This window comes from Gymnodraco acuticeps, unplaced genomic scaffold (genome assembly GCF_902827175.1).
Source record: "Gymnodraco acuticeps unplaced genomic scaffold, fGymAcu1.1, whole genome shotgun sequence".
In the NCBI taxonomy this organism is placed as follows: Eukaryota; Metazoa; Chordata; class Actinopteri; order Perciformes; family Bathydraconidae; genus Gymnodraco; species Gymnodraco acuticeps.
The window spans coordinates 806,585-832,465 of NW_022990172.1; the positions used below are offsets into that span (position 1 = coordinate 806,585).

The 25,881-nt window shown below is 41.7% G+C and overlaps 1 protein-coding gene across 1 annotated transcript in view; it reads left to right on the top strand.

Moving 5' to 3' along the window:
- arhgef39 (Rho guanine nucleotide exchange factor (GEF) 39) overlaps positions 1 to 25,881 on the top strand; it is a 45,420-nt gene that overhangs the window by 6,921 nt on the left and 12,618 nt on the right. The window contains 4 exon segments of the mRNA XM_034217655.1: positions 2,012 to 2,130; positions 11,877 to 11,947; positions 16,361 to 16,489; positions 24,874 to 25,103. Coding sequence (XP_034073546.1) covers positions 2,012 to 2,130; positions 11,877 to 11,947; positions 16,361 to 16,489; positions 24,874 to 25,103 — 549 coding nt within the window.

Sequence of the window (25,881 nt, forward strand, 5' to 3'; positions counted from 1 at the left end):
AAACACACTGCTCTCTCACACATTACATTACATAGCTGATGCAATGGCAACACTTTCATGTATAGCATTGCTGAACTAGTTTGCAATCCACTTTCCAAATAAATTGGTTATATGGTTCTATTATGAACTCTAAATAGTTTTTACTAGAAATTGCATGCTGGAACTATTTCTTGGCGAACAAGTTATGGGTGTAGTAACTTTAGTCTTTATGGACTTTACTTTAGAAGTAATGGGCGGATGCATTTATTGTTTGTCGAGAAATCGTTTCCGCATGTAACGCCTGCTGAATTGATTGTCAGTGAGCTTACAAGGTGTCAGTAGGTGTACTTTTAAACTCCATACAAAGTTTCCCGGGCTTCCAGTTCTTATGCTAGCACGTCCTGACTCGAACTACATACTTGTCACAAGACACGATTGATTGATGTCACACATATTAATCTCAGAAGAAATCAAACGAGCATATTTCCCAAACTGTTGTAATATTCCTTTAAACTTTACCCCAGCACATTTCAACACAGCTTTCCATAAAACCAATCCTGGTACAGTACAACTTTCTGCTTTGTTTGTGGATTAGCCATGCCGACGTCTTGCTAGCTTCGCATCAAAGCTGAAAAGATAATATTGTCTTAATTATGAGGCACGATGTGTCGGCGGAACGTTGACTAATTGCATTGATTACGTACCAAGCCCTGTAAGTTTGCATTGATCCTGCTGCAGATCGACATCCATTGTAATTGACTGAACAGGGAAGCGTGTTGTAGTGACAGGTGTGCTCGTTTACTCAGGTGACCAATGAGCAAGCTTCTAGTAGAAACCACTCAGTGTCTTAAGAAGATTAATCTATGACCCACATCAGTCGGATCATGTTAGGCCTGTAATAAAAGAATGGGCTAAAGAAATCTAATGTGATTGATGCTGTGTGTGTCTAATGCAGTGCTGTAACATTTGTTTTTATACTCGAAGTTGGAAACCTTCAACACTAAATCCAAACAGATTTACACCCTGACTTCCCTCTGTCACTACTACACCTCCTCAACCTGATAAGGGATTCCTCTCACATTGTCCACATCACTCTACCTACACACCACCTGTCTGCGTACCACAGATGGCATCTAAAGTCAAGTGGCATACACTGATGTTTCCCGAGTTATGAATTAGCTATCCTCAGGTCTATTTAAATTCAGCAGCCATGTTTATTTTGATGATTTACGGGGATGACAAGATAAGGCTTTTGTCGTGCAAATGTTGACATACACTCGTGCTGACATGATGTATAAATGCATATTTAATAATACCCACAGCCTCCCTTCCCCTTCACCTCCTCATTCCTCAGCTGGAAATCTAGAATATTGAGTGACAATGAGACGATTGTGGGGTCTTGTCAGGGAGAGAACGCATCTAGAAAGTGACATGAGATTCAGGGATCGTCACTGGTTGTGACATGTGACATTACTCGTCAACAAGCTGCATGCAGATGCTGTGAGCCAAAAACATGCAGAAAGTACAGATGGGATGCTGTGTTTCTGATTAAATGCTAGGCACAGTCTCATAAAAAAGGTGTAGTTACATGAAGTGCAGTCTTAAAAATGTTATTTTAAAGGTCCCATATTATACAGTTTTTCATCAATATATTATAGGTCTATAGATATACTAAACATGTCTGTGAAGTGTTTTGCTCGAAATACCAAACAGATCATGCATTGGTTTTGGTATTTGGTTAAAAACAACACAATGGTGATCTAGGAGGAGATTCAGGTGATAAGGGGGGGGGGGGGTTACCTTGGTTGGTTATTGGCTAATGCTTACACAAGCCAAAAAATCGTTATGACATCATAAAGTGGCCAAAATCTGATCAGCTCATTTCAGACAGGTTTTTATATAAATGGATCAGGACAAAAAGTGAGCAAATCTTTTTTCCTGAAACTTTCAGAATCTCTTTACACAGAGGGGACACATGTTCGCTACTTTGTACCTGTCAGAGAATAACTTCACAGCTTTTTTTTTTTTTTAGATCCAGCTGAAGAAAAACAAGGCCTTCAGACGCTTTAAGAAACTGCAGGAAGCCCGAGAAGAGTTCAAAAACCAAACACTGGAGGAGTTACTTCAACTTCCGGTTCTGAGGATTGATCAGTAAGATTTTTGTTTTTTTCTTTGAATTAGACGACCCGAATGAAGTAGTCCAATGGAGGCGTTTCAGGCAGAGTGTGTGGGAGAGAAATGTGAACTTTGGGATTTTAGCCTTTGCAGATCATTTACATGCACTAAAACCTATACAACACATGGGAAAGGGAAAACCTCAACAATCATAATAGGGCCTCTTTAAAGATTCATGTTATCAACCACTTCAACATGACTGATGTCGCTACACACACACACACACACACACACACACACACACACACACACACACACACACACACACACACACACACACACACACATACACACACACACACACACACACACACACACACACACACACACGTCAGTATAAGAAATAAGTATAATAATAATAAAGCTTTATTTATATAGCACTTTTCAGACAACACATGCAGCTCAAAGTGCTTTACAAAATGACACATCACAAGTTAAAAACAAACAAGAAATTCCCCTCAGATTATTTGTTAAGAACTTTACAGGTACATGCAGCAAAATATAAAATGTTATCAGGTTAATAGACATAAGGAGGTAAAATGTATGATAATAAAAATAAAATAATTAATGGTTTCTCTCTGACAGATAAGACACAAGACATTGACAACTGAGTCGATGCAACAATATATAAAATATAATATAAAACCCCATAAAACAAAGAGTGGGCGAATTCTATCCTAGCCTCCTATGTTATGATACATGAATATAACATCATATTCATCAGTGTTCCCATGATGTAATGTCTTTTAAATCAACAACTTGATGATCTATATATATATATAATATAGCTAGAGGGAAATGTTTACTGCACGTTTTCAATTATGTCATTGTAATTGATGCTGAAGTGATATAAAATATCTCTTTGTTTTACTTAAACACCATTTAAGTGTTTGCGGAGGAGTTATCGTGTTGTTGTTCCACCGTGGAGGAGATGGGTCACAGATTCCATGCTTGACTTCTGTTACATGTTTTCCTATTACTAGTCACCCACCGCACCGCACAATCTATAGTCTTTGTGACAGACGCAATTATTATTATTTGATGTAGCAGCCATTTAAGTACTCCAACTGTTCACAAACTGTCAAAAATCTCTTTTGTTAAGCATAAGTTTCCGTTGGCTGTAATTTCATGCGGTCTTGATTTTGCTTGTTAATTAGTGGAACGGGGAGAAATGGGCTGAAACGTGCGTACCAATGCAGCGGATATCTGACAATGGATTGTCAAGCTGCTTGTTTGTATCTTAATTAGGCTCTTCTCGTGTTGACATCTCTACAGATGTACAGTTGAGCTCTATAAATGTTACATCCATCCATCATGCAAGAGGGAAGTTTTCTCTGAGATCCCCCTTCCCTTTAACAACTGGACACTTAGCTGTGTATTTAATTGATGTTTACTTTCTCCCCGACAATCAATCACCGTCCATTCCTTTTCTCACTGCTCCCACGCTTCTGGGAGAATGAGGGACTATGGAATGCTTGTTTCCAGTCCTTATAAAATGTTATAGGGATGAACCAATTAGGGCTGCTCAATTAATCGTATTTTAATCGCAATTACGATTATGGCTTGCAACGATTACGAAAACAACGTAATCAAAATAAAACTATTATCTTTTTTTTTTGTATTGGTTTTTCAGTTGAATTATACTTAAAGTTCAGGGTATTCAACTGTTCAAAACATACTGTTCACATTTTTTTTCTCAAATAAATTGATGTTTTCAAAGTAAATGGATAATCGTTTTTAATAATCGTGATATCAATTATTGACCCAAATAATCGAGATTATGATTTTTGCCATAATCGAGCAGCCCTAGAACCAATCAATGATGACCCTTTATTAATTCCCAAGGCAAAATTAATCTCCATTGTAAGTCAAAGATTTTGAATTAAAATCGATTTTAAAATATAGAACAGTACAATTTGAAAGAAACAATAAAGGAACTATATTGTCAGCCATATTATATTTCAATGGAAAATAACCAAAAATTACCTATCTATCAGTATTTCCCTTAGCTGGTATATACAGGACTCATAATGTCCCTTTAACATGTCGTAGCAGCTTTAAAATCAGCTGTGGTCTAGAGAGAATAATCAGTAAGGTAACAAACGTACAGCAACACAATATTCGTATTAAAAGCAATAAGGAACGTTATACTTGCAAGTATGACGTCTCCTCCAAAGAGCACGTACTGTTCTGAGTAAAACAGGCTCTCTTTATAAGAGAGACATCAAAGCAGATTTACATTACAACAACATTCTGGGAGGCCAGTGGATACCGCCTCTGGCACTGTATGCAAAACCATCACACCCTACAAGACAGTGGGATATACAGATACCCCTCAGACACAGTATGCAAAACATCACCCCCTAAACACGTCTGTTGACCACACATACATTTAAGGTTCACTCCCAGATGCCCCTTTCACACCAACGCGTTTTCAGCTCCGGCTCGGAGCTGGAGCCTGAAAAGTGCCGGTTTTTCCTGTTCACACTGCAGCGGCGCCGCCTCTTAGCTCCGGAATCCGGTTCACTTCCAGCACCAAAAAATTGTCGGTCTAGAGGCAAGAGCTTCGGAGCTAAGAGGCGGCGTCGCTTACGTCGAGGCGTGCAGGAAACTAAACCCACCTCCCCTGAACATGGGTCGACTGTCATGCCTGCCTACAAGCAGTAGTGCTTATAAACACACTTTATAAAGTCAGGCAACACTAACCAGGCTTCGTGTGATTCTGTTTATTTGTACCTTACTTTGACCATCCGTTCACTGTTATTGATCATTATGGAGAGAGGCAGACGTTTTGTTTTGTATTAGCTATCGGATGGAATCAATACATGGGCTGCACAGGTTGTCGTGTCCGACTATCACAAGTAGAATCATAATAAAAATACGCCGGTAAAATGTGCCTGGAGAAAACGGTTTATGCCACAATAGGATAGCAATAGCAAGTAGTCAGTTTAGCTTCGGTTGCTATGCTAACATCACCCATTTTATACCAGAGAAACTTTCATAACAGCGTTGTGATACCAAACAGCGTCAATTCAGACTGACACACATTCACTTAGGCTAAGGGGAACTGGGGATATGTATCAGCTGCTTGTGTGAGTCGGACAGTGAATACTTTAGAGCGGCCGCTGCAGTGTGAGCTAACCGGGAGCTAACGGGAGAATAAACTCCCGTGGAAGAGCAGCCAACACTGCAGCGGTCGGTAAATGCCGCAGAAACACATTAATAAACAATGAACCACGGCACTCTGGAGAAAAGTGTAAGGTTGGAGAAGTCGTGATTTAATTTAATCTGGCTTCGTGTGATTAAAAGCAACACGATCAGCTCTGGGCGGTGTGAACAGAGCGGGAGCAGAAAAGGGAAACCGGAGCTGAACCAGAAAAGCTCTAGCTCGGAGCTAGAAAGGGAAAAGCGCTGGTGTGAAAGCCGCAAGAGAGATGACCTAATCAGAGAAACTAAGGCCCCGGCCACACGAGGACGAAAACGGTCGTTTGCGTTACTGTTTAGTGTCATATAGACCGTTCGGCCACATGAGGACGACCGAATACGGCACTAAACGACTGCGGAAACGATAACGCTCTGGGGGGTCCAACGGCTCCGTGTGTACGCCCCTATACGATCATTTTCTGATAATGATTGCGCAATAGCCCCGCCTCTCCCCACCTCTGCTGCTCACCTCCGCATCAAAGTAAACTGCACACTGAATTCAGATTATTTATCTTTCTCTCGATATGGACATAAACGCGAGTGAAGTCTAATCTGACAGGACGGAGACACCTCTCAAACTACCTAAACTAGTTATAAATATGTTTATTTGTACTGTCGGCCGGGTCACTCATTACTGGATCAGCTGCTGCATGAAACAGACACTGACGCTGTCCGAAGAGAGGGAGGAAAAAGAGAGGCTCCATGTATTTTATTATTATATTATATAGATTCGTTATTCATTTGTTTTAAAGCTCAATAAATAACAAAGAAGACCTTTGACCGGCACTTTTATAATTTTGTCCGGAAGATTTAAACTTTCCCTCGGCCCCCACCGCGGAGAATAAACAGAAGGGCAACCATGACAACCATGCTTCTTCGCTGCTTTTGTGGAGGAAGTTACAGCGCCACGTACAGGCTCCTGCATATGTACTGCAGCTTCTCCAGCGGTTGGAGCTAAACTGAGCTGTCTCGTGTGGGCAGACACTATCCGGTGAATATTACGTGTGGACGGAAGCTTTTTTGCGTTTGCGTTAATCCTATGCGTTTAGCCGTTTTCGTCCTCGTGTGGCCGGGGCCTAAGGTTAGCAATGTTAAACACATTTGATTGCACAATTTCCTTAACAAACAAAAATCACCCGTAGCACAATTTGAAGTGTACTTAAATTTGTACGGTGTCGGCCCCATCGCGATAATATCGTAATATTGTTATCCTATGTATTTTGGCCATGATTATCAAATTTGGTGACAGCCCTACGTCTGCTATATACAAGTCTTAATGCATTTGAAAATATCTTTCAATATTGTCTCTCCCAGTGTGGGAGGCCTGTTTGCTTGTTACCAATAGGGGAAATGACAGTACTCTCCAATGAGTATGCTGACCACTGTTGTATTTGACTCTGACACATAATCAGTTGGCCTCATTCTCTCCTGCTCTTCTCTCCCTCCGCCTTTTCCTCCCTGCACTACCCATCATCATCATTGATTTGTCTGTCGTTCTCGGTGAAACTCAGGAGACTCGAGGGAAGTGTCTAATTGTCGGATGATTTTAAGTGGCAAGGCTAGATAATCATCTGCGTCTGGCGCCTCACCTTGCTCCGGCTCCGTGGACGGGAATAGCAGGAAATTGTTGTCACTTATCGCCATTCAAGGATGATGGATGGCGAGCAGGAGCCCAGAGTGTGGATACTTATGTTGCTGCTGGGGGAGGAATAAAATCATTGCCTTTATTAAGTGGCATTCACTTGAGCCGGCTGGAGCAGTGATCGGCCTCCTCCCCGCTGAGATCACAATTATGACAGCGATGGGGTCTCGAGTTGATTGTTGCGGTGAATAGCAGCCCTTAACGCCTGTGTTGGCAGTGTTGTGTCGATAATAGAGATGCAGCTCTCATAAAGATGGCAGCACTTGGAGGCCTTGGGATGTATTTGCTCTAAGCTGGGCACCATTTAATATAACAAGGGAACGGCCCAATGGTCGTCTCACTGTAGAGAGTGAGCAGACTCTATGTAAAGGTCTCGGGGTCATTGTCATACTTGCCGAGCGTTGTGTGGAGCTGCGCTGGCCATGCTTGATTTTGTCTTTCAATTGTCAAGATGGGATTTGAAATGGACTACTTTATGTGCTCGGGTAGTTCCATCCCCTCCAAACAGCTGAACACAATGAGGTTCTCCGACACAAGGTCAGAGCATTGATTAATTTCTTTTGAAATAATTCTGAATATAGCATGGAGTTTTATTCTTGAGTAGTTCCTCTCAATGGTTCATCTTCAGGTTGTGTTTCCTTTTCAATAATTTGCGTTACTTTGTCTGTTAATTCGCCCAGTAGTTCATTGCCAAGTTTGAAGTGAGGCTTGCAAAGAAGCAGTGTCTCAATTATGGTGTGACACATTGTTCTGTTGTGAATCATCCATTGATTTAAATCACCCTGAATGTAGAAACAGTATTTCATAGTTCACGATAAGGTTTAATATTGGGATTATCAGGGTTTTGTCTAAACCGGGTAACAGGAGCGCTGCGCCCTCATACCAAAATGCCGATTATCTCGGCAAAATGTTAAAGTGATGCCAGAAAACAATATTTATGTTCGTAAAAAAACTGTATAATTACTCCAAAACTGTGATTTCTGAATTAGATAGTTTCTTCCTTTTTTCTGTAGAGGAAGTAAAAAAAAACGTTACTCGGGATTTATTTGTTGTTTGAGGTGCAATATATGACTCAACCGCTTCAAACTATAATTTTCCACGGCGCTCTATGCATTTTCTTCACCGGGAAGTGGGCGGGGCCGTCATTTTGTCCGGAAGTGACATTAGCGTCCTCATACTATATTTTTCTAGAAAAACCCCTGGGTTTGACATGCTCTAACACAATCAGTCTGGTACAGTATTTGTTTTTTGTCCGAATATTGAACTACCTAGAACAAATTTAAATGAAAAATATAAACATTGGCTCTTATAAAGTTATGATGACAAGCGGAGAACAGATCAACTTTACCTAATAGGCATCAGTCTCACTCACCAACTTTGTTCCATGCTACTTTCCCTAATCAAAGAAACATAAAATAAAAGCATGTCAAATTGTTCCAGTGTTTGAAAGTTGAAATGCAATTAATTCATTGAATAATTGTTTTGTCTGCCATGTCAAGTATACCAGTTTGTGTTGGTACCTTTAATTACCTGTCATGTGAGAGCAGCATACTTACACTAAATACACTTAAAGTAGATTATATTCAAAGTAGATACTGTCTTCAAAGATGCATCCTTTGTCCATATAGCACTATTGAAAGACTGATTTCAAAAGGATGACACTGAATCATAGGTTTGAGCCTTTTAAAAAACGCTTTACGAGTGCTGTACATTTCCCAACAGAGAATATCACTCAGCCCACTTACCAGAAACCAGATTTTAGTCAAGACTGTTTGTGAAAAGTAGTTGGTTGAGTGTAAGAAAAGGGTGGGAGGCATATTGTGGAAGGGACATTTAGCTGAAAAGCGACTAATGATAAAGGGAAGAAAAACAAGTCTGATGCCTCGACTGACAGGATTCTTTACTGATGATAGTAATCATCAAAGTTCATGAGGCAGCCCTAATTATTTCCCGGCTTGTATTAACTTAAAACTGCCCGACTCTAATTTTCTCACTGATTTAGGTTGACTTATGCAGCAGCAATCGTTAATAAAAGCTCTTGTCCTTCTGAAGTTTGACTGAAAAGTGTTTCCTAATGTCTACTTCCTTTTCTCTTTGAGTAAATTCCCTTATAGTGAAAGATAAGACGCTCTCAACAATCACTTCATATTACATTTTAATTGCTCAATTTTGGACAGTGGAGTATCTCTAGTCTCCTGCATTTACCACGGATGTGCATTCCTTTCCTTTTAAGCTATTAAAGTTGAGTAATTACCCACAAGCCCATGCCATGTTCAGTAACCCATGCAGAAGCCTGCCAGCGCATCTTGTCTCTTAATTACACATTTGAATCCTTAATGCACGTATGGTAAGTACAAATAATTAGACAGATATTTCCTCCGTCTCTTTTCCTTTACTGACGTGTGTGCAAATGCCCAAATGACCTGACATGTGTGCCAGGAGAGAGTGAGAGAAAAGCCTTGCATATCATCTGCATATTATAAAGGAATTAGCAGCCGCAAACACCTCCCTCCACCAGCGCATGCTTCTCTAAAGCTGCATTCTTCATTAGAATATCTGAACTGTCATAAATATGGTTCAGATTACGCTATTGTCTCATTATCTTCTCTTTGCTTTGCTGCTAATGAGCGGGACAGGGCAGCTAAATGAGAGAGTTCCGTTTACATTATTTGAAATGTGCTGTGATAATGCTCATTAGAGTGTTCTCTTTTTGTTGCGCAGTTGCTTTAATTAGATTTTCGTCTCCACTCCTTAATAAGAACGAGGGCATCCATCGCTAATAATGCCTGTAATATATTTGTTAGTACAAGAAGAGACAAGAAGGGAAAGGAGTGAAATGATTTCTCTCTTTAAGCGTCTCTTAATTGGAGGAGGCTTAATTGGGTCTTGTTTGGCTTTCGTTTTCTTGCCAATGAGTAATCGACTACATGCCCTCCTCCTCCTCCTCCTCCTCCCACAGACCCACCGCTCTGCTAACCTGCCGTTCTATACTTCCGCTCTATAAATGATTGGTAATGCTTCACAAGCACACCTGACCAGGTTAGTTTCAGTTCAAGTTTTTAGTGATACCCCAAGGCTATCTTGAGTGGATGGTGTTTCTCAGTTTTCAAGGAGCTACTGGGTTAGTTGTTTTCACAGGAGCAAAATATGAAACCTCTGCCTCGTGAAAACGTGGGGAAAATAGCGACTTTGTCATCTCAGGTATCGGATATGAATTTCCTCATTAATCTTAATGTCTGGCCGCCCTTAGCTCGCTGACCTTTGACCTCTTCCAAGTTGATATGCAGTAGATGATTTTGGTGTTCACAAGCAGCTTCGGTTGTCTGTTTCTGAATTGACTCGTCTTGCTGTTTTAGTGATGTTAAACACCACTTCAGTCTTCCTCTCAGGGCAGGTTCTGTTGCAAGGGTTGAACCACAGATATCTTGATCTATGGACAGGCAGATTTAAAAAAACTGGCTTCTGTAGAGGTTTTTTTTTTTTAGTCGGGTTGGGTTTCTGACCAACCACTTCTTGTATCTATTGGTCTGGAGCATTGATGTGTAAAGGATACACAGTGCAGTGTTTCCCCTAGGTTTACTGCTTTGGGGGGGTGCTGCCTGAGCGGGGGGGGGGGGTGGCATTAGGATATATATTTTTTTAAATCCTCTGGAGCAGAGAGAGGAGCTGTGGATTATTGTTATTGATTAATGCATCAGTGTTTCTTAGGGTCAAAAACACTAAACTCACAACTTAAAATGAAAGTGTTTAGTTTATTTAATAAAAGAGCACATGTTCAATGTGAAAAGTGACAGTAGATATAGATCAGTTGCAATTTGGTGCTATATATATATTTAAAAAAAGGGGGGGGGCTCGGTTGGCGGGGCGCAGCGCCCCTCCAAGACAATGGTAGGGGAAACACTGCAGTGGAGGCGACTCCATTTATTCCTTGCTTGGTGGCACATAAAGCCAAAATGGCCTGAGATGCTCCCTGGTTCTTCTGTCAATCTTGCACATCATTGGGCCGAAAGCATGCTCATTTGCTTTTTCCTAAAACCATGCCTCATAGCTGCGGCATCACAGCAGTGTCACGTCCGATTAGGCTCAATCAAATGAAGGGACAACTCTGGATTCATCTCATTGAAACTTTTATGACCTAATGAAATTGAAATAATGGTGTTGAGTAAGTATTTGTCCTGGGAAGTTGATTATCCTAAAGCTAAGAAATCGGCTGAGTTACAGACAAAATTACTAAGCAGTGAAATCATAAGCATTCAGTCAAGCAAGAACATGTCCTAGTGCAGCTTAAAAAATGGTCATTGTCTTGTTATATTCTCTACACACAGTCCATATCACACTCTCCAACACGTCTCATGCCACCACATGGACCAGTAGCAGTGGTGTACAGTCTTTCAGTATCACTAATAGCCTCTCTCAGTGGCACCACTATGTCTCTCAAACAAGCCCAGACTGCACAGAGAGAGATGCTGCACAGGCAGACAGACACAGTGGAAATCAATGGCGATTGTCAATGCACTTCAAGGTCACATCATCCTGGTTAAAAGGATAAAGATTTCTAAGGAAGCTTAAACTGTTACTTCAGATGCAAAAAATCTGTTGTGTTACTTTAGTTTTCTTCGAAGCAATGTGTCTGAAGAGGGCTCAAGTAAATCCACTGCAGATGTGTTACAGCTGTTTCTGTCAGATGTTGTCAGCATCAACACTTCTGCAAAGCAAAACCTGCTCTCCGTCTGTATCACTCAGGAGTTTAAATCAGCCACATTTATTCTCCAGCATCCATATACACGAGCACGTCACGGTCTCACTCCCTTTTTCCAGTGATATGTGTAGATGTTGAGCGTACAGTGACCTTGTTTGTTTTCTACTTTTCTAACAGGTATAAACACTTCCTACAGGACCTGACTGCCAACACAAGTCCAGACAACCCAGAGTTTCAGCAGCTTTCAAGTAGGTTTCTTTTTCTTCTGATCATGCTGCTGCCTTTGTGATACATTTTCTGTATTTCAAATGATCTGCAGATTCATGCTTCAAAGCTGCATTCACATGACAAACGGCTTCGTGCTGACATTGCCGTTGTGTTTCTATGGAGGGAGCTACTATTGACGTTCAAATTATTTCAACTTTGACCTGTTTTACCGCTGACATTTTGACAAGCAACCAATCAGATGACAGCTGTATGAAGTGCCGCAAGCTAGAAGCAAACGTAGCTATAGAAACAAAACTTTTCTTTTTTGTATTTACTTGCACTATTTTTTCAGTTTTTATTGTGTTGCACTGTTGGTGGAGCCTGTGTCCTAAGATTGTCATCGTCATGACTACACTGTAGCTATGTACGTATGACCATTAAAAGCCTTGAACCTTACCTGAAAACTTAAAGGGGCCATATTATGCTATTTGGGATTTCCCCTTTCCTGTAGTGTGTAATATAGGTTTGTGTGCATGTAAATGGTCTGCAAAGGCTAAAATCCCAAAGTTTCTCTACAACACACTCCCACCCTTCCTGACTCGCCTCCATCGGAGTCCTTTTTCTACCTCCGTAACATCGTGACATTCAAATTCAAAAGCTTTTATTGTCATTGTACAGAATACAACGAGATTTATAGTCTCTGCTCCAGCGAGTGCTTTAAAAACAGACATATTAAAACACAGATTAAAAGGTCTGACAGTTTCGACCAGCGAGTAGTGCACACAGCTTCGGATGGTCATGTAGATGACCAGGATTAATAAATTAAAATAAATAAATGAATAATATAGAATTATGATAAAATATATATGATAAATATTACAGTGTATACATGACATCACTGCGTAACACACGTTTCTTTTGGCTAGCACTCCAACACACTGTACATAATAGGCTGAGGGGCGGGACATCTCTAGGCTGTTGACAAACCGCAACAGAGATGCCAATCACAGCTGACTAGGCTCTGGTTTCAGACAGAGGGCGAAAAGAGGGTCTGCAATGAAGAGCTTTTTGAACATTAAAGCATGGAAACATGTCACAGTAGAGGCACAATCACGGGATGCAGTGAATGCACCTCAAGAGGGGAGCAAATAGACTCCTTGCTCACATGTGCACACAAGTGAAGATGCGGTTGATGTTGTTGTCACCTCTTCCTGTTGCAATCTGTCAGGATTGTTGGGGTTTGTTACCTAACAACAAGTGATGAGTGTGGGAAGATGTGTTTTGCATCACTAGCCACAAAGCCTTTTGGCTCACTCACAGTGCAATCTCTTCCTTCCTGTGACAAACAATTTGGAGTTAAGTAAAGCTGCACAATTATAGAATGTAAGGCCATTCCTCCAACAGCTGGAAAACAAACCCAACCTGCGGCGACTTTCATCTCAGCAGTCAGACTCCGTCACTGGGAGAGACAGCCCTCATTATCTTCATTTGAGGAACAAAGAAAAAGTGCTCTCTTTCCCTTTCATTCCTCACTTGTTGTTATTGTCACAGCAGCGCTTGGCTAGCAGAGGAATGAAAGCGAGGCAGAGCTCAATATGCGTGTAAGTTCTAGTTTTGATGTGGATTTTGACATAATTAATTGGGAGCGGATCAGAGGATATTAAGCGGGAGCTATATTAATAAATAAAATCTTCAGCATCAACACGGAGCCCGATAATGACTAATTTCAATCGTCAAATAAACAGCGAATCGGACTCAAGTGTGAATGTACACAAGGAATTATTTATGTGTATCAATTAAAATCTCATTGCTGGTGTGCTGCCTTTGCTTACAAATTAAAACAGCCCCTGACTCTAAGATGAAGGTACATATCTAAATGTGCTCCAACATCGCCTCTTCCTCTTCTCATTAGAGATCCTTTTTTAAACTCTGCTGAAAACTCGTGTGTGTGTGTGTGTGTGTGTGTGTGTGTGTGTGTGTGTGTGTGTGTGTGTGTGTGTGTGTGTGTGTGTGTGTGTGTGTGTGTGTGTGTGTGTGTGTGTGTGTGTGTGTGTGTGTGTGTGTGTGTGTGTGTGTGTGTGTGTGTGTGTGTGTGGTGTGGTGTGTGTGTGTGTGTGTGTGTGTGTGTGTGTGTGTGTGTGGTGTGTGTGTGTGTGTGTGTGTGTGTGTGTGTGTGTGTGTGTGTGTGTGTGTGTGTGTGTGTGTGTGTGTGTGTGTCTATACGTCCTATACTCAGCCCGGTTGTATTGTAAAGGGAATTATTTAAAAAAAGAAATTCCCGACAAATCACATTGTATATGATTAAGCAAACTAGCAGATAGAATCACAAGAGGCTTTGTTGTTGTTGTTGTTTTCTATTGTTGTGCTGCTCTGTGTCAGTTTGCTCTTCCTCTTTGTTTCCTTTTTTTTCTTCGGTGCATTCAGGCTGGATTTAATTGTTGTAATTGCATTGCTTCAGGAGTTTTTCATCAGCCTCGCTTTAATACTCTCCCCCACGACCTGATGCAAACTCTCTTTAACAATAAAAGTTAACCGTCCTCCTGCAGTGGTCAAACAGTGTCTAAATAGTGAATAAAGCGCCGTAAGAAGGAGACTTCAGAATGTCTAATGCGCCAGATGTATTATTAATGCCTCGGCCAGAACTCAGCCCAAGAATGCTGTAATTAGGAGTTGTTGTTTTTCTAAAGCAGGCAATGGAAAGTATTCCAAACACGTACAACAAAGGGGAAAAAGTCTACACGGATGCCTTGTTTGGTTTACATTGTAATTGTTGTGAAGTTAAGCGAGCCAATTAGGCCGTGATTATTTTAGTGTAGACAAGTCACCCTGAGGATCGAGTTCATCCGCTGAGTTTCATTGCTCGGAAACAAAAGGAGGAAAAGTTGAGCCTGAAATTAGAATCCATCTGTTTGTTGTTATTTTGGACGCGTTAATGATGTAGTTCTAAATGTTTACAGCCATTATTATGGCTGGCACACAGCAATTAGATGCGTCTGTCTATTCTGCTGATTTGCTTATTTGTTCTGGTTAGATTTTAAAGCTTTGTGCAAAAAGAAGTTTGAGACTGTAGACTCTTATTCCATTAACAGTTGTATTAACATTAAGAAAAAAGTCAGTATTGAAAACCAGGAGGAAGCTAAGTACATTAAACCAAGGTGCATTGGCTTTTGTTCAATGTTGAACAAAATGTGGTTTGTGGAAACATGCTCTGAGCAATGTTGTACAGGAGTGGGAATGGTTCGATGTTGTGGTAAACACTTTGTAGGAAATAGGTTTATTCAACCAAATGTGCTGTGCTACTGTGGGGCTGCTTGTTGTTTGCCAACAATTACATTTTGACAGCTCAGCTGATTTGCGAAGAAGCAATGGATTATGGGCTACAAGGGCCGCTGTGGTGGAGACCAGCATCCCTCTTAATGAATATGACCAAGGTTAGGCGTCCCCTATGCACACATTCAAACACAGTGCATAACCCCGCCGGAGCCCCTCGGCACCATGAGGCCCAATCAGCACTGTTTGAATGTTTTAATATGCACAGCTACATTCTCTTTAATTTCTTGCAGATGAAATCAAACTCAAACAGGCTGCCATGCTGAAAGAGTCCCTACAACAAAGATTTCAACTGGTTGACTGTGTCTGTAGCATTTAGTGGGAGGCTTTATACTTTGGTGTATTGACATGTATTTCTTAGTAAATGAAAGAGGACATATTATGCTCATTTTAAGGTTCATATTTGTATGTTCTGCCTCTGACTTCTCAACATGCTCTAATGTTCAACAAGCTCTTTATTTGTCTCATACTGCCTGTGCTGCAGCACCTCTTCTCACCCTCTGTCTGAAACCAGAGCCCAGTCTGCTCTGATTGGTTAGCTGGCCGGCTCTGTTGGGATTGGTCAACTGCTAAGAGTCCCGCCCCTTAGCCTATCACGTACAATGTGTAGGGCAAGTGTTAAAAAGTGATGTCACTATGTTACAGAAGTAAACAAAGAAGTCCAATTGAGGCAGGGGGGGAGAGTGTCAGAGAGAAACCCCCTCTGGGGTGAAGTTTGGGATTTTGGCCTTTGCTGACCATTTACATGCACTAAAAACCTTTGTAACACATTTCAGAGAAGGTAAAACACAAAAAGCTGAATAATGCCCCTTTAAGTAAATGTAGGACTCAAATTACTATATATTTTGTAAGATAAAAGCCAGTATCCAAACAATGGCTGGCCAGCGTGAATAAATGGTGGTAGTTTTTTTCTTGGGGGAGACATACATCTTTCTTCAAACCAGTTTTTTTTCTTGCCGTATGAAAAACTATTGTGATACACTTAGTTTTCCAGAAAATGTATTTCAATAGTTTAAATGTAAGCAGACAGGAATATCTGTATTTGGAGAGAGATATTATATTCTTACTCTCAGATGAATGTCCAACCACTTGTATGGTAATAGAAGTGTTTGTGCTTCCTCTAGGTGCTGTGACTGCGATATGCGACGTGTCCTACCGCATCCAGGACAACACCCGGCACCATGAGAACCACCTGCAGCTCTGCCGGGTGCAGAAGCTGCTGAAGGGGCGAAAGACCAAGGTGTTGGCTGCAGGTTAGAGCCTCTGATCACATATTCCTTTCATCCCCCAACACCTCCATCTCCCCTCCTTCTGCATCTATTGCTCTATGTCCTTTGGGACTCACAGGGGTGGATGGGGAAGGGAGAAATCAACTAAAGGGAAATTAGCTAAGTATTGAGACATTGTGTTTAATCAATTGATTTAATCTGACTTCCTGCAGGAAACTAAAGTATGTAGCGCATCCCGCCACTTTATTAAAAGCGCATTACTGCTAACTGTAAGCGAGTAAATGTGCTTTCCTCCTTCATCCTGCCTACTTCCCTACTCATTTATATCCCCCCTCATTGTGGTTCCCTCTCTACTTGTGGAGCGGTGGCCCTTCTTCTTCCTGCCACTCCCCCTCCCGTTGTTTGTCTGGCCTCCGCGTTGCTCCGCTCGCCCTGCCAATCTCCCCTAGGACCAATTAGAGCCCAGCCTCATCTTGCCGACCAGCACATAAAAAGGAAGTGTGTGTGTGTGTGTGTGTGTGTGTGTGTGTGTGTGTGTGTGTGTGTGTGTGTGTGTGTGTGTGTGTGTGTGTGTGTGTGTGTGTGTGTGTGTGTGTGTGTGTGTGTGTGTGTGTGTGTGTGTGTGTGTGTGTGTGTGTGTGTGTGTGTGTGTGTGTGTGTGTGTGTGTGTGTGTGTGTGTGTGTGTGTGTGTGTGTGTGTGTGTGTGTGTGTGTGTGTGTGTGTGTGTGTGTGTGTGTGTGTGTGTGTGTGTGTGTGTGTGTGTGTGTGTGTGTGTGTGTGTGTGTGTGTGTGTGTGTGTGTGTGTGTGTGTGTGTGTGCGTTTTCTTACTTGGATATGCAAGGTTTTTGTTTTTTTCAAAGTGTGTACTTCCGGACGTGCCGGCTGGGAGCGAGCGCTGAATAGCAGCTCATCTCTCTAATGCCGATATGGGAAGTTTCAAAAGCTTCCTCTCATCTAAGTTCTCAGGCCCGTCGCAACTCCGCCGTCTTCCTTTCCAGCTAATAAAGCTCCGGTCCCACCAGGCAGACTTCAGAGCAGCACCACCCCGCCCCACACCGACCCATTCTCCTTCCTCCCCCACCAACACCACCTCTAATGTGGGTAAAAGAAAAAGCGCTCTGCCTTTTACAGATGAGAAGCGCCGGAGCCCCTCAAACATATTAAGTAGCTCTATAGGAGATGAGGGGGGGGGGCGATTGTGAGACACAAAGCCTGAATCAATGGGACATCGATACAGCAGACAGTCAGCCTGTTTCCCTGGGAGGCCGCAGATTTGTGTCTGCCTGCCTGTTCCTTCAATTTAAAACAAAGACGTCTCACATTTTCTATCTTGTTGTACATGGATTTTTTCCCCGATTTGTCTCTTTACGTTCCTGACTGTTCGACCTAAAGTTATGATATTTTATGTCCTGATTTCTATGATCATCATTGTTATATTATATATTATATCTAAATCACAATTTGAACTAGTGTTGTATCCAAATAAAGTAAGCGCAATATTTGTTAAAGGCAAAATGTGAGATGTGTGTCAGAGCTGCGGTGAAGTCCCGACCTACAATCTGTATTCTACAGACTTATTAATAAATCCTTTTTTGATACAGATCATTTAAAAACATTTAAATTATGAATAAGATTTCAAAAATGATCATTCCCTGTAATAAAGGAAATCATATCTGAATTGCAATATACTTCAAAAACTGCACAAATTCAATTTAAATGTTAAACTTTTGAACATTGGTGAGTCAGTTTCAGCTTTTATCAATTCATACAAAAAAGATGGAACTAATATACAGTTTGGTCATTCATCAAGCGAAAAAAGCAAACACTCTTTGGCAAGAACATTTTATAATACTGCTTCCTGTTCAACTGACTGCAAATGCAATATAATGTCAGGCTGATATTTCTTAAGTAGTTTCTTAATGTGGGTACAAGTTTAATAAATAGGAACGTGTGAAGGCAAGGCAACATATACATTTAGCTAAATTCAGTTTGGGTTGTATATGGCCTTTGTCTCAATGCTAAGTTAGGTCATTTTAACACCCTTACAATAGATGGTTTGATAGAAAATGAAAATAATAATTTGTTGCTGCTTTTGTCTGATTCTCTACTCATGAGTTCCCTGTTCATTTGAATCATCAATACCCTAAAAAGTCTCATTTCCACTGCACCTCGTCCCTGCCTCCAGTATAGTGCAGTCACCAACAAAGTGAAAGAAGCCTGTTGACTCCAAACTCAGCGATGCCCAACCTGACCCTCATTCTGCCGCAGCGCTTGCCTCTGTTCATCCTCTGGCCTCGGACACATCAGGGGGAATAGCACCCTTTGTAGATCTTTTTTTGTATTTCCTGCCCCCGCACCTGGGCCAGCCCCAAAGTCTTTGTAGTAAAGCAGAGGTGCTCTTTGACAAGGGAAGCTGAAAGGCCTGGACATACAGAGGAGTGTTGGCACTTCCTGCTCTTTGAACCTGCTGCAGCCTCAAAGCTCTGCGGATGGTCAGCTGTGAGCAGGGGGTCTGAAGAGAACCTGGTCCACCAAAGAGCATTTCCAACATGACTGTCAACTTCGTCTCTTAGGGGGTCTGATAGGGAATATCTGATACGACTTTAAAGGTTAGGGAACAGATTGTGCTGAATTTGGTTTGTATTCATTTGTTAAAAACAAGCCAGTAAGTTTGTTCATTCATCTTTTCTTCTGTTGTTTCTACACTTGGTTATTGTTTATATTGTTTCTCCTATAGTACAAAACTCACCCCCTAAACCGAAAACACATGACTGGCTATCTAGGTGAAAACTTTAAGAACTTGTTTCCTAGTCGGATATAGTTTTAAAAGTAATAGTCGCAGAGGGAATTAAATGTGGTGTTCTGCTATCACAGAATGATGCTATGTATGTTACTCTACCTGCTCTATAAAACACTTTAAAACACAAACACATAAATTGTACTCTCTATCTAACTTAGAAACAGTGAACACATCTAACCCGTCCTGCACTTTTGCTTTTTGAACCACACAAACATTAACTGGGGAAAAGTACAATGTTAATTAGCTTCTCAGATGTAGAATGGCATACAATGGAGTCCTTTTCCAGGCACCTGCAATCTTAAAGCATTGTATTCAATTAAAGGGGCCCTATTCTGTTCATTGTTAGGTTCATTTTTGCTTTTGCAGACCATTCACAAAAAACTATATAAAACACTACAAGAAAGGGAAAACCCCCGAAAAGCACAATAGGGCCCATTTGTATGCAGTAACATGGCCAGAACACATATTTGTTACATGGGCATCTCCAGTAACAGGTCAGTTAGGGTGCAAAGGATCTGTTTCATGAGGACACTTCTTACTACAGTTGTCTTTTATCCAGTGGTGGTTCTTTTAAGACACATTTAAATCCCTACTTCCCTACATGTTTCTTGAAAGGCTTGTATAAATCTCAAGCAGGATTTTAGTTATACAATTAATATAACGATCACAACCACTTCTCCAATCTCCGCTCAACACCTGAGAGAGTCATGGCGTGTTTCTTGACTGTTCCGTTTGAGACCCATGGCATTTTAAAAGCAATTTGACCCCCGTCTGGCCCCGGCACTTAATCTCAGTGGGCTCGTCTGTAGCTGAAAATGTCCTCTCTGAGCCCCAGAGGCATAGCTCCGACCACTCAGGCTAGCTGCAATCACAGGCTACTGGCTGGGGCAATTACAAAAACACCTTGGACCCAGGCTGAATTTCCATCTTATCTATCCAAATGTCAGCCTCTTACTTATTAGCTATCATCATTCTGCTGCCAATCATGGTGAGAGAGATGAGAGCCTTCCTCGCAAACCACACCCCAACATGTCTACCTACTACTTAGTACTCCCTAGATCAGTGGTTCCCAACCTGGGGGGCGCCAAAGATCGCAGGGGGGGCGCCAGGCCTCAGATGATTTGAGGCCAAATATCATATTTAGACTTTTTTCTTTTTCTTTTTTCACTTTTTTTTTTTTTTACATATAATTGTAAGGCAATACATGATTGTCACTAAAAGCCTTGTCTCTACATTACAATAACATATAAAAAATAATTGACTAATTAATTTTAATGAAAATTCAAGTTAGTATTAAAGGCATAAAAAGACAGAAATGTATAATTCTTTCTTTAATATAAATGTTTCTTCTGCCCATAAAGTGTCCAAACCAGGCTTTTCTGGATCAGCGCATTTTTAAAACATAGTCATTGTCCATGCCGGTTTCAGTTGGATTATTCGTCACAGTTGCTCCAATCAGATCGGTCTCCTCCATTTTGTAGATTATTTACGACTTTTGAATCCACATAAACACATCGGCAAAATCCGGCTTACTTTGAGCATGTGTTTTAAACAGTTTAATCCCTTTGTGAATTGTTTCCACTTGCGCCGTCCTTTAATTTCTTCAAACAGCGGGAATCCAAATAAATTAATCCTGAGTCCAATAACCATCAAAGTCACTCCAATAGTGCTCCTTAATTACGCTTTCATCCTCCTTTAACAAAATACTTCACAATCATCCAGTTTGTGACAGCAGTTGTAGCATTTATGAGACTTTTAAACTTTAATTACTGCTGTTGCGCCCCCCCCCCCTTGTGTGTGTGTGGGGGGGGGGGCAAAACTTCCAACAGGAGTCATTTGGGGGGGGTCAATCTTATTACTATCAAAATAAAAGTGCAAAACGAAAACTTTACCATAGGAAAATATTGGCATACAAATATAATCACTTCTCTAAACGGTAACTCATTTTAAATATAGTTTATTTATATATAATAATAATAAAAATATTAATATTAGTTATAAGCTTTATATTTGTATAGCACCTATTACAAGAATTGTAGCCAAACTCGCTTCACAGCAGTTCAATAGACAGATTAGTATAACATGACAGGATAAAAGCAATGTAGAGGAGCAGCTACATTTCAACACATATATCCACGAAGATTAATACATGAAGACTTGTGACTCTGACTTGACTTGGACTCTTCTTAGGTGACTTGGACTCTGACTTGAACACAGGTAATGATGACTCGGACTCAACTCGGACTCTCCTTGGGTGACTCAGACTTGGACTAGGACTCGAACACAGGTAATGATGACTCGGACTCGACTCGGACACTCCTTGGGTGACTTGGACTCGGACTCGACTACGACTCTCCCTTGGTGACTCGGACTTGGACTCGAAGAGTGGTGACTCGAGAGTGACTTGGACTCGTGAATGGGTGACTTAACTACAACACTGGCTTGTTACAACTTTAATTTGCCGTACTCTCCATAAACTGTTATTGCTCAGGTTGATCCTGCCCCCACCTCCGACGTAAGCGTGACATATGCGGTTCTTGCTTCTAGACCGACAATTTTTTGGTGCACCGGGTTTCGGAGCTTGGAGGCGGCTCCGCTGCGGTGTGAACAGGAAAAACCTGTGCTTTTCAGACTCTAGCTCCAAACTGGCTCTGGAACCGCGTTGGTGTGAACGGGGCATCAGAGGGGCGTGGGGAGTGGCTCCTTATTTTCATCTAAAGTAACAGACACAGAATCAGCACTTTTGAAACAGGGCTGAAACAGAGGGGATTATGGGATGCTACAATGCATGATCTGTTTAGTATTTGGAGCCAAACATTTCAGAGACATGTTTTGTATATATCTGAGACCTATAATATATTGATGAAAAACTGTATAATAAGGGACCTTTAAGAAGCATTGGTTGGCTATTTGTAGGGTTCTATAGCATTTTACATTCTGAACCCAACTCCAACCCAAAGCATTATTGGTCCTTCATTTTTTTTTGACCTAATCAGATATAACAGAAAATAATTTGTATTTAGGAGGGACACATATTTTATGGTATTGAATTGTAATAGCTTTAACAAACTACTCAATACACACCATATAAGAGAATTGGAACTGAAACATCTATATACTTAATACAATGTCGTTTTGTGGTAGAAACCATATTGTGTGTGTGTGGATATACAGCTGTAGTCTGCAGTGTGTGAGAGGTGGAGAGCAGGGATTAACTTGTGACAACAGGCTTCAATGAATGGGTCAAATGTCGCTTTTCAGCTTGTTCACTGGAGCTTGTCGTACAAGGGTTTCCTATATGACAGTGGCAAAGAATGACTATTGTAACATAATGCCCTTTGCACTCTACAAAAGGCAGCGGGGTTTCAGCCTTGAGAATAGGATTGTGCTGCACCATTGATACCTCTAATACCGTTTGTGTAAAAGAAGTACTACACTGAACAAAAATATAAATGCAACACTTTTGTTTTTGCTCCCATTTTTCATGAGATGAACTCAAAGATCTAAAACATTTTCTATATACACAAAATAACCATTTCTCTCAAATATTGTTCACAAATCTGATAAAATCTGTGATAGTGAGCACTTCTCCTTTGCCGAGATAATCCATCCCACCTCACAGGTGTGGCATATCAAGATGCTGATTAGACAGCATGATTATTGCACAGGTGTGCCTTAGGCTGGCCACAATAAAAGGCCACTCTAAAATGTTCAGTTTTATCACACAGCACAATGCCACAGATGTCGCAAGTTTTGAGGGAGCGTGCAATTGGCATGCTGACAGCATGAATGTCCACCAGAGCTGTTGCCCGTGAATTGAATGTTCATTTCTCTACCATAAGCCGTCTCCAAAGGCGTTTCAGAGAATTTGGCAGTACATCCAACCGGCCTCACAACCGCAGACCACGTGTAACCACACCAGCCCAGGACCTCCACATCCAGCATGTTCACCTCCAAGATCGTCTGAGACCAGCCACTCGGACAGCTGCTGCAACAATCGGTTTGCATAACCAAAGAATTTCTGCACAAACTGTCAGAAACCGTCTCAGGGAAGCTCATCTGCATGCTCGTCGTCCTCATCGGGGTCTCGACCTGACTCGTAACCGACTTGAGTGGGCAAATGCTCACATTCGATGGCGTCTGGCACGTTGGAGAGGTGTTCTCTTCACGGATGAATCCCGGTTTTCACTGTTCAGGGCAGATGGCAGACAGCGTGTTTGGCGTCGTGTGGGTGAGCGGTTTTCTGATGTCAATGTTGTGAATCGAGTGGCCCATGGTGGTGGTGGGGTTATGGTATGGGCAGGCGTATTTTATGGACGACGAACACAGGTGCATTTTATTGATGGCATTGTGAATGCACAGAGATACCGTGACGAGATCCTGAGGCCCATTGTTGTGCCATTCATCCACGACCATCACCTCATGTTGCAGCATGATAATGCACGGCCCCATGTTGCAAGGATCTGTACACAATTCCTGGAGGCTGAAAACATCCCAGTTCTTGCATGGCCAGCATACTCACCGGACATGTCACCCATTGAGCATGTTTGGGATGCTCTGGATCGGCGTATACGACAGCGTGTTCCAGTTCCTGCCAATATCCAGCAACTTCACACAGCCATTGAAGAGGAGTGGACCAACCTGATTCCACAGGCCACAATCAACAACCTGATCAACTCTATGCGAAGGAGATGTGTTGCACTGCGTGAGGCAAATGGTGGTCACGCCAGATACTGACTGGTTTTCGGACCCCCCCAGACCCCCCCAATAAAGCAAAACTGCACGTTTCAGAGTGGCCTTTTATTGTGGCCAGCCTAAGGCACACCTGTGCAATAATCATGCTGTCTAATCAGCATCTTGATATGCCACACCTGTGAGGTGGGATGGATTATCTCGGCAAAGGAGAAGTGCTCACTATCACCGATTTTTTCAGATTTGTGAACAATATTTGAGAGAAATGGTTATTTTGTGTATATAGAAAATGTTTTAGATCTTTGAGTTCATCTCATGAAAAATGGGAGCAAAAACAAAAGTGTTGCGTTTATATTTTTGTTCAGTGTAGTTCAGTTCCAATGCATGTCTGCTCTAGTAATGCTATGAAACACTTAGTAATGTCAAATGACAAAACAACCAATGGTCTCAAACTAACATACAAACGTTGTTAAAAGGGACAATCTTGAATTAGTGTTTTTGTACGGTATATGGATAAGTTGGATGGATAGCATTGTTGATATTGACGATGAATAGATGGATGGACATAGAAGTTGTTGGATGCTTGGTAGATATACGACTGGCAATGGATTTCTACACAACGTTATGATTGGCAAAACAAAAACAATTGTGCTAAGGTAAAAGAAAAATGAAGGGATTGACTAAATGTAAAACAAGCCAACATATTCAACAATTTTCCCTTGCTTTTTTAATGTTTCTTGCTTGCACTATCTACTAAGGAAGTGTAGTAAGAAGGAAGTTAGCAAGGCAACAACAGCTTCCGTGATTGGTTTGACACAGTGAATCCTAACCCTAGAAGGTGGTTTGGAAACTCTTAGGCCAATGGACATAAACCACAGTGTCTCAGACTCTTTCCGTTTCCTCCTCTCTCACAGGGAGGTGGTTCATCCGTGAGGGCTGGCTGAAGGTGGTTCCTCGGAAAGGTGCGGTCGCCAAGCCCAAGATGTTCTTCCTGTTCTCCGACATGCTGCTGCAGGCCACGCGCTGCGGCCCGATGCAACTCGCCAACAGGGACAAGTTCGCCGGCAGGCACGCCTTCCCCCTGCAGGAGTGCATCATGGAGAAGGTGTTCGGCCACACCAGAAGCCAGGGAGGCCTGCTCAGCGTGAGTATTCATGTTTCCAGACATATCAGGGAGTTTCTAAAGCAGGGGTCGGCAACAGGCGGACCGCGGTCCGGATCCGGACCCAGACGCCGACCTATACGGACCCGGAGCTATAATCAATACATTAATAGGGGATTTTTCGGCGCCTCCCGCTTTTTTAACGCTGATTTGGGTGACTTGTGTAATTCATGGAGAACCGAATAGTTTTAGGGGTGGGGGGGGGGGGGAGTCCGTCCGTCAGTCCGACTGGCGGACAACTTCTCACTTAAAAAAAGAAGAAGAAATCTAGACCGCAAAAATAATTAAACAAGCGAGTACCTGTTTTTCCTGGCCAAGGACAGGTTCCTTGAACACAACACGAGCGTAACGTGTCTTCACATGGTATATGTCTCGTCTGAAAGGAGTGCTGACAGAGAGCACCGGAACGCCGCTCCAGCTCTTCAAATATTGCAGTACCCATAAGGAGCCGTACACATGCCGCAGTGTTTGCGTGGCTGTGTCTTTAGTTGTAAGCACAGTGGCGATCTGTTGTTATTAGCATCTGGTTAGCTAGCTATGCTAACGAATTTAAAGAGCTTTTCTACAACCAGGTGGAAGAGAGCTCTCTCCTGAAAGGCTCACATAACCTCAGCTCAGTGAGGTTAAGGCACACCTTGATATGATCATTATAGTTATTAATGAGACTAAATGAACAACAGGTATAAAATACTATATGACAGTATCAAAAAAGTTGTTAAAAATAACAAGAATAGAGTTTAAAAGGGGAGTGATTAGTAAA